General features: G+C 43.2%; 1 protein-coding gene across 28 annotated transcripts in view; it reads left to right on the top strand.

Annotated features, from left to right (window-relative positions):
• The window catches only part of NFIA (nuclear factor I A), a 520766-nt gene that overhangs the window by 400542 nt on the left and 105001 nt on the right, over nt 1-15223 (top strand). For all 28 annotated transcript variants that reach the window (XR_011532492.1, XR_011532489.1, XR_011532488.1 and 25 more), the window contains one exon: nt 3844-3918. Coding sequence is in view for 19 of the 28 variants with exons in the window: in XM_070592351.1 (XP_070448452.1) it covers nt 3844-3918 (75 nt within the window). In the remaining 9 variants the exon portion in view is untranslated. The remainder of the gene's footprint in view (nt 1-3843; nt 3919-15223) is intronic.

Here is a 15223-nt window from a genome sequence, read left to right as displayed (position 1 = left end):
CCGTGGATGGTTCCTGGCTATAGTTTCCAGATGCTCATCAGTTCGTTTTAGTTCAGCCTATATTATTAGAGATGAGAGAGAGAGACAGAATTAAGAAGTTCTGTCAACGTTTTTATAAAAAGGAAAGTAACTGCCCTTGAGCCCCATTGGAGCTGTGTTCACTCAGAGCCATCTCTGGAGCGCGTCCTGCCCTTGGGGCTCACAGCCTAACAGGAGAAAAGGACAAAATGTCAGTTCCACCTGCTGAGTCCCAGGTAAGAGCTAGACAGAGCGCATTGGTCCATGCTGAGAAGAGGGACAGGAGTCTGCGCCAGCAGGAGGGGTAACAAAGAAGCTCCAGTAGAGAGGACAGCAAAGCTGAGTGCTCACAGCCAAGTAGGACCGTGGTGGCCAAGCAAAGAGTAGAAAGAACAGGCAGTTCAGGAGGGAGCAGTGTGGGAGAAGAGGTGACCAGGGTAAGGAAGGAGCATGTATTCCCTTAGGCCAAGGGATAGGGCTGGAAGTGAAAGACACGAGATGAAAATGAGCCTAGAGAAGAAAACAGAGAGTTGCTGAAGGTTGTGCCCCGTGCAGAAGAGGTTGCACTGTGCCCTGAACTCTCTGTGGAGCTCTTGCAGGAACACAGTGGATTTGTTGCAGACTCCCCAACACCTCCCTCTTTCCTCCCTCGGCCTTTGCACATGCCAATCCCTCTGCCTGAACGGCCATTCCCTTTTCTTTTTCTGGCTTTCTCCTTAGTGTCTTTCAGATGTCATGCTCTTAAGAGAAACCTTCCTTGACTGCTTTTCTAAACTTTTTCCTGTTTTCTTTTCTTCATATCATTTATACCATTTATAATTTTTAAAATAACTTGTTTTAGATTTTCAGTTGTCTGTAATCCTAGACTGTAAATTCTCTAAAGATAAGGACTGTATCTCAAACCCTTAGCACAATGGCCGGCACCCAGTATGTGCTCAATACATATGTGTTGAATAAATGAATAAGTCGTCAGATTTGTCGGTTAGTGAGACAGCTCTGGCTGCAGAGTGGAGAATGGACGAAGGAGAAGCCAAGACTGATGATGCAGAACATGGTTACCAGGCTGTCCCTGTATGCTGGGGAAATGGGAAGAGCCTGAGCCATAGTTGTATAGGAATTGGAGACACACAGAGAGTCAAGAAATAGTAAGAAGTGGAATCAGTGGGGAATAGTTGAATGTGGGTGTTTATAAGAGGCGGGAGTCAGGGACAACACCAAAACATAGAAAACAAAATGAACAGTGGATAGTTCATTGAAGGTAGGGAACTCAGAAGAGTAAGAATATTTTGGGGGAGAAGAAAATGAGCTCAGCTTTGGACGTGTTGGCTCCTAGGATACCCGTGGGCCATCTGGATAGAAATTCCCATAAACATTTTGATTTATGTGTTTGGAATCCAGAAGAGAGATCTTGGCAAAGGATAAAGATTGGAGAGTCATTGGCCTATGGATTCATTTGTCCACTCATTCAGCAAGTATTCACCTACTTGCTACTTTGTTCCAAGCGTTAATACGGTGGTGAAGGAAACTAACGTTATTCTAGTTTTCAGTCAAGACTGGTAGCTGGTAGCATGGAAATAGAGTGAATAACCGAGGGAGTGTGTATATAAGAAGAGATGAGCGCCAGCCTGGAGGACATCAACATCTGAGAGGTGGCCAAAGGAAAAGGGGCCATCAGGACAGGAGGGCGGTTTGAAGGGATGAATTCGGGGGTTTTCCCTCCTAAGTCCTTCTGCCAGACCACACGTATTTGCAAAATATATTGCTGCTTCTTTTGGGGGCAGGATTAAAGTGCGTGTGTTCACATTCACTCTACGAAAATTCATGTTAAGTCGTCCTTAAAATGAGGAGTTTCAAAGCTTGGCAGTGAAACAAGTATCAGCCTGCAAGCAGATGATGCGGATGGAGAAGAGCGGGAGCTGGGGACCAAGCCAGGCTCCCCCGCTCAGCTGTGGGTCTCCTTGCTGTTGTTACCTGTGGTTCAAGTCACACTTAATGTGCAGTGTGATCGGGTGTCCTTTGTTATGGTCTGTGGGATGAATGTGATGTTCAAATTGTCACGATAGAAAGAAATGTTATTGTCTGTTTTCCCAAGACCTTGTTAGAGAATTTCTTTTTTTTTAATTTATTTTTACTTCTCAGTTGTCTTAATCCAAGAGACAACACCTTTTCAGGTGCTTTTCAAAAACAAGTCAGTAAAGGGGCTGGCCCCGTGGCCGAGTGGTTACGTTCGCGCGCTCCGCTGCAGGCGGCCCAGTGTTTCGTCGGTTCGAATCCTGGGCGCGGACATGGCACTGCTCGTCAGACCACGCTGAGGCAGCGTCCCACATGCCACAACTAGAGGAACCCACAACGAAGAATACACAACTATGTACCGGGGGGCTTTGGGGAGAAAAAGGAAAAGATAAAATCTTTAAAAAAAAAAACACAAGTCAGTAAATACTTGGGTACGAGTGGTTTTGAAAAGTGAAATTTCTTAAGCACTTCTTCAAATGAAATTTTGCCATTCTATTTTAAAAAGCAATTTGTGATTATTGCATATCCTAAAAATTAGATTTTTCCTTTAAATCTCAGTAAAGAAAATCTTTCTTATGCAAAAGTCCAATGTAACCAAAAGAAAAAATAGAATTTGTAGGTCCATTTGTAATCCTCCAAAACGTGGTGATTTTTTGCATGTGTTTATTTGCATGATAGATGGTTAACACATTTACTGGTGCATAAATACTGCCACAGGTAGACTTGCTTCCCCTTAGTAATGGGCAAAAATCTAGCTTTTATCAATAACATAAATCTTATTTGGATGGATTGTTTGTTATATATTTAGATTGGCCTACTTTCTTATGTTGCATTTCTTAAATGTATGTTTCTTATTTCAAAGAACAGTTATTTTAAAAATCCCTTCAGCCAACAGCTTCTCCTTGGCCCCAATTTTAAAGCAGGTGATTACGCTAACCTACAGAGGGCCGGTCACTCCATGAGATGCCACCTCCGTGAGACTCACAGAGTCAGGAAACTTGAGAGGCAGAGGGGGAATCGATGTGTCATAAATTATGTGTTCCTTGCCATTTATAAGTTTTCTGTTCCTGAATATACCATAAAAATAAATAAGCACTTGATAATAGATGTAATGTCTAATATCTTAAAGGAAATTAATTCTATCAAGCAAAAATGAAGCAGATACAAAATTCAAAGGTTGTCATTTTGAACCATTGATTTATTATCTTTTCTCAAAAAAAATCCACAAAAAACTCTTTTGAGACAAATCTAAGTTTTTATTCGTGCTCAGAAGAATTTGTTTTCTTATTTCAAGGGTTCGGGGCTTGCTTTCTCTAGTCTGGCTTTTTAAGATTCACCCTGTGGTGCCTCTAGAAATGAAGGGAATATCTTTAACTCTTGTTTGATTTGAATGAATGGATAGCTAATCCCAGTCAGATGTGTTTTTAAAGATTAACGTTTAGGAGCTGTTGTGGAGTTTAGCCGTTCCGGCTGATTCTTAGGTAGGCTGTTTTCATCCGCATGTTAAGGTCCTAGAGGTCAGCCAAGGTGACCATTTGTTTTTAATAGTCTATTGTGTTAGATTTCCTGTCGAGTTTTTTTAAACCGTTTCAAACACCACCTAGTTGTTGTGTCATAGCTTTCCATAACCTCCAGATTCAAAGCAAAAGCCATCCACGTAACTGAATGACTGCACATCCCCCGTGAACTGTATACCAAGCAGAATGTGAAATTAGACACCACGTTTTTTAATCACAGTGAAGCTAATGTTTAGACTTCCGTTGTCAGGTGTCTTCTGTCTGTGACGTCGTTTCTTTTGTTTTGTTCCTCCAGGACATCTGGGCTTCCAGGACAGTTTTGTCACATCAGGTGTTTTCAGTGTGACGGAGCTGGTGAGAGTGTCGCAGAGTGAGTACCGTGTCACCTTTGACTCAGGCTGATCTGCTCCGGTTTGTGCTGCTTTCTGCCCAGGCCCGCCGGAGACACACCGCTTTCAGAATCCCCTTTCCATCCCCCTCTGGAAGAATTCCCCGTGCAGTTTGTTTGAGAGCCAAGAATTTAAATCAGGAAAAATTAAAGAACCGAAACCCTGGGTGTCTCACATATTCCCTGGTTTATGATGTGAACCTGGTTAAAAAAATACTGAGTCTTCCCTGACGTCTAAGAAATTCTGCATTTTAGAAGAATTTGTTTTTGACCTTTAGAGAATGCCAGTGCCCTCAGCATGAGTGGCACAGTACAGCCAGATCATTACCAGCTTGTCAATAGTCACCAACAAGAGTGAATTGAGGGTAAGTGTCTCCCCCATTCATTGATCAGAGGGTCATGGACTGTGTTTGCTGTGACATCAGCAGACAGTCCAGGGAGAAGGTATAGGGCTCTCCCTCTCTTTCCGTCTCTCACACACACACTGTTGCCTGCCCTCGAAGACGTCTTTGTTTTATTTAAAAGCACACCTACAACGACTATGATGTTCTGGGTCCCAATAATGAAAGGAAAAGATAAATACCAAATATTAAAATTTCACTTTTTATCCCCCTCCTACTTGAAAATACCACTTGTAGATAAAATTTACATTGTTAACATTGGTTTCAAGCTGCATCAAATGCTTTGTGGAATGAGGTGGAGTGAAAATAAATATTCTCCTCTCAAGGTGATGGCCCCGTCCACTGTGTTACAGTCTTGCGAGAGCGGCCGAGTAAGCCAGTCAGTCTCTTGACAAGATGTTGGGTCCAGCAAGCCTAGCCACCTGCTCTCATGGCTCGGATTCTGTCTGTTCTTATTTCCTAAAGCTAGAAAATCCTTAAGAAACTAGAAAGTCGGGTACAAGGTGGGGCAGGGGATCTGGAGGTTGAGGGCTAGGTAGAGAATCTAATGACTTGAGCACTCACTATCTGCTGGACACTGTGCTAGGTTTTCATGGATGCTGCATGAGTTAATCCTTGCAGTAAACTTGTCACATAAGAAATTACCCACATTTTTACACTGTGTTAAATTGCAGGTCTATTTAAGTGGTTTTACCCAAAGTCAAACAATGGGTAAATGGTTGAGCTAAGTCTGTGTAGTGCTAAAATCCATACTCTTACTCTGGCCCAAGGGAATCTGAAGAATCTACATTGTGAGACGAGACAGGGCAACAGCGGAGGGCACCCATGGGTGCTGGAATTCTGGAGTCAGAGGCTCTCGATTGATGCTGGGGTGTTCTGGTGTAGGGAGTCGGAGCCCTAAGGAATGAGGCATTAGGAGTGGCTGGGTGTCCGCTGGGACAGAGAAGTTGCTGCAGTATTAGGAAGGACCATCCAGTGAAGCCTTGGACACTGGGATGTGTTTTGTGCTGCCCTCACACAGCTGGTTAGCCAGTTATTCACCATAGACAAATAACAATGCATTTGTATATATGTTTTTTTTACTTTTTAAGACTTTTAAAAATGATCTCTATCCCACATTTCCTTACAATTTTGATAGTAATATAGAGTCTATACATCAGAATATAACTGTCAGGGTGGCATTACAGGGAAATACAGCCCTCGAGCCCTTACTAGGATCTAAACAGGCCTTAGCAAAGAAAATCCTTTAGCTCTGAGGTTGGAGCACAAGGCCTCTTCACCATGCCCAGCTGCCCTGAGGCTGGCATTGGGTCTTCACGACCATTGTGTCCTGAGCCTGGTGTCATATAAGAAGAGTCTTGCCCCTTCTTCTGCCTTTCCTGTGTCCCTGTAAGGTCTCACATCCCCAGGCTTGTCAGTTCCAAGCTTGATCAGACCTCCCTTCAGTCCATGACGGCAGGTTGCCAAGTGAGTTCTAGACCTGCCTGCAGGCCTGCCAGAGGGCGTGGCCGCTGCAGTCGGGATTTGCAGAGAGCCCTGGTTTGTTTCCTGTCCCCTCTGGGGGCTGTGTTGCTGATGCCTGGCGTCATGGGCCTCCTTCTGCTCCGGAATGCTTTTTGATTCTGCACACTGCTGTGTAATCGCTCGAGGACTCACTCACACGGGGCCTCGTGCTGACTGTAACCATTTGGCAAGAGAGGGACTGGGCTGTGTCAGCTAGACCATGGCTTCAGGCCAAGCTGCCATCCAGACCCCTCCTCTTGCAGATCTTTAATCCAGGTTTCTCAGGGTGTGCGTCTCAGGGTTGCCTTGGCCGCTAGGGTGGGGATCCCCCAGCTCGTGTTTCCTCAGCCACACACCTTCCTGAAAGACTTAATGCTCCAGCTGCACGACAGAGTCGAAGTCCTTCGCCGTTCCTCGCAGCACTGCCCCGACCGTTTGAGTGGTGCGCCCGCTGCCTGCAGCTGAGTGGGGCTGGGGTGCGTTCTGCAACCTGGAGATAGAAGTGAGCTGACCAGCACACAGTTTGATTAAACATGTGATGTTCGCTCTGTTAGGAGCGTGCTGGAACACGAAAATGGTCCATGATGGGAGCCGACATGGAGAAAGCATACACCACGTAGCAGGCTCTGTGCTGGGCTCTTTGTAGGCATCATCTCAGCCGTCCCACGGTTGCTGTTATTGTCACTTTTACGGATGAAGGAAATCGTGGTGCTCAGAGAGCTTAAGGAACTTGCCTTTTTACTTTGCTGTACTCAGCTAGCTGACTGCAGACATTTTTGTCGTGACTTCTCCTATACTTGTGTTACAGAACTAAGCAAAATCCAGTGATTCTGTACTTCTATTGAATAACCATTTCATGTTAGAATTAATAAACTTTTAGTTATTAATTCGTGCATTAAAAAAAGGTTAAAACTATTAAAGTATAAACCAAAAGAAGTAAAATACTTAATTAAAAATATTTTTCCTGGATTTGTTTTCAGGTATGATTTTTTTTAAATGAATACGCTTTATTTTTGAGAGCAGTTTTAGGTTTACAATTTCGGAATTTCAATATACCCGCCATACAGTCTCCCCTATTATTAACATCTGTTGTTGGTGTGGCACATTTGTTATAGTTGATGAGCTGATATTGACACACTGTTATCAACTGGAGTCCGTGGCTTACATTAGGGCTCACTCTCGGGGCTGTACATTCAGTGGGTTTGGACAAATGCATAATGACATGTATCTATCGTTATAGTATCATACGGAGTAGTTTCACTGCCCTGAACATCCCTCTGCTCTGCCTCCTCATCTCCCCATCCCCAGCCAGGGATCTGTGAACTCTTTCTGTGGTTTTGCCTTTTATCTAGGTGTTTTTCATGGCCTCAGCATCTTAGAATTCTTCGCTGTGTTGCAAATTTCTTCTTAACCTCTTCTTACCTATCCCAGCCCCACTGAGACCCCCAATCACACCTAGTTACGACCACATATGTGGCCTAGAAATTTCATGCTAATGGTGGCCTTAGCTTGAAAATATTCCCTTTTTCTGTATCTTTAGTATTCAATTTTTAAATTTGCTAATATAAATATTTACTTTCCCCAGGTTTCCAGTTAGTTTCTGTTTTTAGTTTTCCTCCTTGTAAATTTAATAGAGGAGGGAGGTGCTATTTCAGTATTTCCTCAGGAGGATTCACTGAAATCCATACGTGCTAAGTTTGTGTTTATAACGTGTAACGACAGAGTGGCAGCGGCAGAAACACCAAGAGCAAGCTGTGGCCTTGCCTCGCACACTCAGAGGCAGGAGGGTCGGGCGGCTGAGTTGCTTGACATGAAATTATGCTGATCAGATGTGCGGGGATGTTGGAATCGGGGGCCGGCTCCTGGTGCAGTCTCCACTAGTTCCATCTCACCCTTTTCTCCTGCCTGCCTACCTACCTTTTGATTTTTTTGTGTTATTTAGAGTCCATGAAAGGCAGGAGAGTTCTCTTTTCCTTCACAGTGAAGAAAGTACTGTAGCAGAAAAGAAAATGCATATCAGTTCTCTTCCTGCCTCTTCCCCATGTGATAGGACCATCTGAAAGTCATTCTAGTTATATTTTGCTTTGTTTGGGGGAGTGACGGGGAGTACAGACCACTAGACACTGTGCCAGAGAGAAAGAGAGAAGTCCCCTCTGCTTTGGGGGAGGGGGGGTTTACAAGTGCTAACCGTGTGGTTCAGAATCACTGGAGTTGTTTTAGCATGATCCTGCGAGGAAAGAGACAGGAACCATCTGTTGAGATGGCTCTTACATGATGCTGCATTTTCAAACAAAGCCCTCTAGAAGCGTTTTCAGATGGGTCTCTCTCCCAGGAAGTTGTTACAAAGAGAGCCCACTCGACTAGCTGCTAAATGATGCTCTTAGATAGCTCTCCCTGCCTGCACTCACTCTTGTTTATTTTGCACCAGTGTTGTCCTCAAAGGGTATGCTTTGAGGCTGTCAAATATCCTGCCTGCTATGAACCTAGAAAGTCCTCCCAGAAAATCCACTACTTCTGCCCATTTCCTTCCAAAGTGCTCACTATTTTACTTGAAGTTGGTGGAGTGACTCTGAAACCTTTAAATACTTCGCTGAGAAAGAGGAAAACCACAAATACACACAGGCCGTTGTGACTCTGGCCTGGCGGGTTCTCATTTTCCAGCAGTGGTTTGTGCACTGAGCCGGCTGCAAGGGTTAAGTAAGCTTGTGGCGGGGATGACTTCATGGCGCTGGAATTTTGAAAAGCCAGGGTTCTCAGTACACTGTGGCCAGCCTTAGAATCTTTGGGTGTGAAAACCACTCTGAGTAACCCAGACTGATTTTGGTTCCTGTTGCATGGCTGCAGAATCTATTAAAATCCAGCAGCCGAATTGTCCTGGCTCTGCCACAAGGCTGAGCTGCTGGTGCTACAGGATTCCTGAACTGTTTGTCAGTGGAGCGGGGAGTGGAGCCAGGCGTTTGCCGCAGCCTGGCATGAGGTGGCACCCTAGTGGCTGCTTTCTGCCTTAGGAATGTGCGCACTTTAACTCTCACACAGGAATCGTTGGTCGTCAAGAGCCAAACTGCAGGTCGTTTTTAAGCCTATTTAGGTCTCTGGGTCCTTCATGTGTCTTTGAGGACCTGTATCCATACACTTGGGTTTTCTGGCCAGCAATTCAGTAAGAACTGTTGGCAATATTCTAACCTGACGTGATGAACTACCACAACAGAATTAACTCAGCTCCCAGGCACAATCAGAAAATGAAGCTCTTTGATAGGAACAAGCCCAAACTTGAAAATTACAAAATGTTCTTGCAAAGGAGGACTCCTGAGGAAGTTGATATAGGATAAGAGATTCCAGACATCTGGCCCCTTGGGGTGCCATTTAAAGAGTTGCAGGATTTTAGATCTTTGTTAAAGTGGAATTGACCTGAAACTTTCTGTTCTGAACAAGTGGCCTATTGGTTCTCCTGTTAAGTAACACGACAGCTGTGATCATTGCATGGAAATTAATTTTTAAAATGGGTTATATTTTTAAGCAAGCTCTTCTTTCAAAAGAAACCATTTGGGCTTGAGCATTTAAAGGAAGAAACAAAAAGATTATAATAAACATAGACCACAGCCCCAGCGTGAGCTGTGGCTATGACCTTGCCTCTCGCCTGCCATTACAGAATCCAATGGCGCTCTACTCAAACTGCGCTCTCGATCAATATCCTATTAAAGCAGCACAAAAAGTCTCCATAAACTTAGTGGTTGGCTATGTTTATAAATGGAACTCGGCATAATTAGATGGTCAATAGTGGCTCCACTAGTAATTCTAAAGTGAACATCACACATTTCTATCTGTGAAGTCAGTGGCACTTCTTCCAGAGTGAGAGTATGGTGTGCAGCAGACAGAACCGTGGGAGTCCCTTTAAAAAATGGTAATGCCTAGTGCCAAAAATGCAGTTTTTAAAGAAAATCTGTTAAGTTATGGAATAGGAAATACTGATTGGCCCCATATGTTTTTTCACTTTTCCTCTCTAAGCCACCTTACTCTAAATGTATTGTGACATTGGAAATGTTTCATTTTCTAGTTTTAATCAATCCCTCATAGAGAGAGAGAATAATAAATATTGCCATACTCTTCGGGAGAAAAATATCAGACTGGCTGGCTTAATTTAGTGGGTTTCCTCTACTCTAACTCAATAAATTTTCAAAACAAATACTGAAATTGAATTAGTTCAGAAGGATGTTTTGTTGTGTGATTTTTTTCTTTTAATTCTCTTGACGTATTTGGGGTGAATATTTGGGCAGCAAAGCTGGCAGCAAATGCAGTAGTAGACTGGCAGTGAGAGAAATTTTCGTCAAGCTATTCGTCCTTCTGAGTCCCAGCGCACAGTGTGGGGTCCCAGCCTACTCTCCTCATAAAGTGAGCGGTGTCCCCATCCTTAGCTACAAGTTGAAATGTGCCTGTATCTTCTCTGAGGTGTGCCCTGGCAGTGGGTTATGACCACCACGTGGGCTGAAATCGTAACTGGAAAGAACAAGCTTCTGACATCGGCAGGCCCATCAGTCAGCGCCTTGCGAGAAGGCAAGTCCCTTCTGTGCACTCATCCCCTGCAGCCTTCCTGGCCAGAGCCGGCGGAGAGAGTTCTTAGGGCAGGGTTGAGGGCCTTTTGTTCTCTCTTCTTAGCTGAAGCTCTTGCTAAATTTACCAGACTGTGAACATTCTTTAGTTCCCCAGTGTTACCTATTAGATATGAATGTCTGCTCTTAAAAAAATTGAGGCTTGTGAGTGCATACATAAAGGTTTACTAAAAACCACACCGTAAAGAATTGACTTGGAGATGCAGAACACAAAACACCTTGATGTACATACTAATTTATCATGATCTCTATTCATATGTTCATCTATTTCTCATCTTTTCTGGGTAATTTGTTGGTTATACTTCCTATGTATAATATATTATATAAAATCTATATGCAAGATGGCAGCACGGTATCATAAAATAGTGCAGGATACAGAGTTGGGGATTTGGCTCTGCCACATACTAACTATGTGACTTTGGGCAATATTTAACCCCTCTTAGCTGTGTTGTTCTTCTCATAGGTAACACTCATTTATTCAATCAACAAATATTTATTAAATGCCAACTTTGTACTGGGCCTGTCTGAGCACTGGAAATAGTAATACCTCTCAGAAGCGCCCTGTGGATTAAGTGAGACAACATCCAGTGTGTGGCGTGGGGCAGATGCTCAGCAGTGTTGACCACAGTGATTATTGCTTAACAGAACCTCGTCCCTGTCTGTCGCTGTGTACTCAGAGCTGATCCTGGAGCTGGCCCGTGAGCGTCAGATTTATTAGGAATGCGTGTGTGGGTGTATAAATTAAGAAGGGCCGATTTTAGAACTCACTGTTCTCAAAGTCAGTTTATTAGAAGGACCATTCTAGTGACCCCTTCCGAGTTAATAATTCTGATGGAATAAGTGCATGCCAGTGCGAGTTTTAATCCGTCTGGCTTTAGGAAGCCAGAAAACTCTTATTTCTAAATTTTTTAGCCAAAGCCTCTGCTTCTGCATTATTCTGGAAATTTCTCTTCCAGAACATCTAATAGATAGCAAGGTGTTTTAGAATTCTCAACCTAACACTGACACATTAACAGCTGTTTCTGTGGCTAGCCACACCCTGGTTATTTTTATCAGAATTTTTAAAGTAGTACTTAGTTCTACAGTATTTGAAAATTTTGCTTTCTCTTACATTGTGGACATAAACGTTCTGTGTGAGTAACAGGAGCGTGCTGGAGGTCATTACTGACAGCGTGGTTTTTAGTACCTTTACTTATGCACTCATAAGCCTCAATTTTTTTAAGAGCAGATGTTCATATCCAATAGGTGACGTTGGGGAACTAAAAGGCACTTTTGGGATTTCCAAAAGCCTGAAAGAAATCCTATAGCACCCCGCCATAAGACCACAGATATCATTGAGATTTGGCCTGGAATATGTCATCCTAACCATCCTAGCTAACTCTTGCCGGTTAGAAAGACTGTCGTTGGTGACCCTGTAGACATGTCTAGATGAGACGAGTGGAGTCCACACTAAGCAAAGCCCTGCATTAGGTCAAATACTGGAACTGAGTTAATCCAGTATATGGTTGATATGAATGCATATTAACATCCAGGATTTTTCAATAGATGGAAGAGGGAAAAAAAAAGAGTTCTTGGTGAAAATATTGAGAACTGTTACTGTAGACAACTAGATTTGTAGGTTATTGGGATGGGACTGTTGATAGAGTTTGGTTTCCTAATAGCTAATGGTCAGACAATCCCCATGCTCTCTTGGTTAAGGGGCTTGTTTAGAAGCCCTTCCCTGGTTTATACATCGTTGTGGTGATCAAATCTCTTAGGCCATCAAATCCATCCCCCGTCAGAGAAGACTCTATCCCATGGCTGAGGCCGTATCAGACACTGAATGAGTACATACCTGACCTCAACCAAAAGCTAAGATGAGATGGTACTCTAAGGGGCAGAATGTCAATTTCAGTCCCAAAGGAAGAAACCACTAATGCAGGAGATCAGCCAGCATTGCTGATGTGCCGTGCATCGCTCTCCTGGACCACGCATAAGGCCCTCCAGCTCTGACTGACACTCAGAACTCTAAACACAAAGAAGTGAGACGGAGGATGATGAGATGGAAGTTTTGCCATTCAAGTGATAGTGATAATTATTTTTTATTTACATCTTGTTGAACTCATCTCCCCAGTGAGTGATGAGGAGTGATAGAAGGGAGACTAGAAATGTAAGTTATCCTCTGCTTCTTTGGGCAGGTGTCTAGGGATATCTGGGTTCAGACCCCTTACAGGTAATTTTCTCATTTGTAAATAGAATAATACAAATACATGTCCCCTTGGGATACTGCAAGGATGAAATGAGATAATTCAGGTAAAAGACCTAATATACCAGCCTGGCACATAATAAATGCTTGATAAATATTAGGTCTTAGCTATTTTTCATTAACATGTTCACATAATTTTAATTCAGTTGAATAAACATTTGTGGCATGTGTAATATCTGAAGCATGCTGCCTTGTGTGCTGAGGAGAATACAGAAATAAGTAGGAGACAGTTTCTTCTTTGCAGAGTAGATTGCTAAGTTTCTTGAAGTTCAAGAGTGAGCTTTCTTTATGGTAATAGAGTGCCTGCATACACATAATTTACAAGTGGAACTCGCAATAATTATCTATCAAAGGTAAACCGTCTTCATGATTCAGAGTAGGAAGGGAAGAGATCATCAGTGAATTAGCCCTATTTTAGTAAGAGGAAAACTTTTTTAGAAATGAAAATTCCTCTGTTTACTTCTCCTTCCACCACAAACACACATATTCCTTAACTTATGTCCACAAAATGTGGATGTGTGAAAAACAGTGCTCTGTGTTAACAGATGCCTTTGATGGAGTTAAAACATTCTGCAGGCTTTCGGCACTTAATGCTCCCTTGGCGTTGCTTAAATCTTACGATAGCAGGGAAGTTCATTTTCACAGAGAGGGAAGTCCTCGTATAGCTCAGTGCCTTTCTTTATGCTCCATTCTAGAAGGCCATGCCTCCGACCTGCCTTTGGTCAGATTGTTTAGAAAGGAAGGATAGAACAAGATCAGTATACGGTTTACAGATCAGAAATCTGCTTGGTCAGGTTGCTGCTGAAGATTGTGGCGTAGAAGCTGCAGAAAAAGTACCTTTATGACTGATTTCCATTCACTTCAGACTGACTGCAGTGTGGTCGTTTTTCTGACCCAGAACTGCTCACATCGAAGTGGTCAGCTGTCTGCAGGACGTCTGAACGACAGTAGCCAGTGTCCTGGTACCTCTTACAGAGGTGATGGACCCAGGTTTCTTTTCCCACGCAGATTCATCAGTTTTCCAGCCCCTCACAGCCATAGTCAGGAAACGCTGGCCGAGAGCACAAATTGATAAAATGAGTTAATTTTACTATACTTACTTTTTCTTTCTAAAAGTCCTCTCTTATAGGCAGTGTTCAGGAAGCATATCACAGTAAAAGGAAGATAACAAAGGAGCTGAATTTTCTTGCCATAAATTACTTTCCAAGTTAATTCCCTTTAACGATGATTCCAGATTTGCTTGTGTTTTCATAGCATTGTGCATTTTACAACGGTGCCTTTGATAGAAAGAACAAGTATTTTCCCATTTTCACTCCTTTTGTGTGAGTGATATGGACTTTCTTGCAAGATCTTTGCCACTAGAATGCAGAACAACACGAAGTTGTCCTGGGCCCGTAGAAACGTGTGCCGCTGTTGGACTTTTCTCCCCTGGAGGCTTAAAGGGCACGTTCCCAAGTCTCAGTGAGTACATTAGATTATGGAATCTGGAGGGAAATACACCGCTCTTTTTTTCAGTAGTTATTTTGTAAGTTAGAAATTGAGTGCTAAATCTGATAGTCTTTTTGGGGGGTTGCTTATTGATCATCGTGCCTTATTGTTTAGTAGCCATGCAGATTTCAGGAAGGGACGACTATGATTCTTAATCACTAAACTGTAAACCCCACAAGAGCGGCGGCTTTTATACATCTCGTCCACTGGTGGATCTCAAGCATCTGGAACAGCGCCTGTGCATCAGAAACGCTCCATGATGATTTGTTGAATTCCACAGAATGCAGTCTCTCAGAGGATATGTGCCATTAGCAATAGGCTGGCCGCACTGGTCATTCAGTCACTGCTCCCTGCTGATTCTTGTTGATCAAGCTGTAAACTCAGTGCGCTGTCATCTCCCGGGCAGAGTAGCTTGACAAGTTGGATAGAATTCTTTTTTCCATCACCCTCTCTTTCTAACAAAATCTGCCAGCCTGAGCAGACTGTGTCTGGTGGATGGCGGAGGTTGGGAGCTACACCCTTATCCGACTACTAATGTGTGCAGAGGAGCAGGTCATTAAGAGGGTCAGCTACTAAAGTAACCCCTTGCTTCCAATGGTCCACATTACTATAATGATTCCTTAATAGCAAACCATTTATTGAGAAATGACACAAAGACTGCATTCTACTCACGACAGGAAAGAAGGGGGTGGGGGATGCATGACTGAGGAATAACATCTGAAGGGACAATTCCAAAAAGTTAACCTTTTGAGGAAAACTCCTCAGTGGAACAAAATCCACAAATATTTCATGTTAGAGTAATTGCAGTACTGCTTAAGAATATTTCTAGATTTCCAAGTTTCATTCTGCATTGCTTAAAGTTTGAGGGGGATAAATGGAGAGGGTAATTATTTACTCTCGTTAATTCAGAGCATATTTATTGATCATCAGCTGTGTATACAAATCTGTGGTGAGCTGTTTAGGAACACAAAAGAGGCTGTAGGACGTGTGGGATTAAATGTCATCTGGCATAACCCTGTGACCTCATAACCTAGGAAAGTTAC

The sequence above is a fragment of the Equus przewalskii genome, chromosome 24 (assembly GCF_037783145.1).
Source record: "Equus przewalskii isolate Varuska chromosome 24, EquPr2, whole genome shotgun sequence".
In the NCBI taxonomy this organism is placed as follows: Eukaryota; Metazoa; Chordata; class Mammalia; order Perissodactyla; family Equidae; genus Equus; species Equus przewalskii.
Note: the sequence above shows the minus strand (reverse complement) of the source record. Positions and strands in the feature narration are given on the sequence as shown.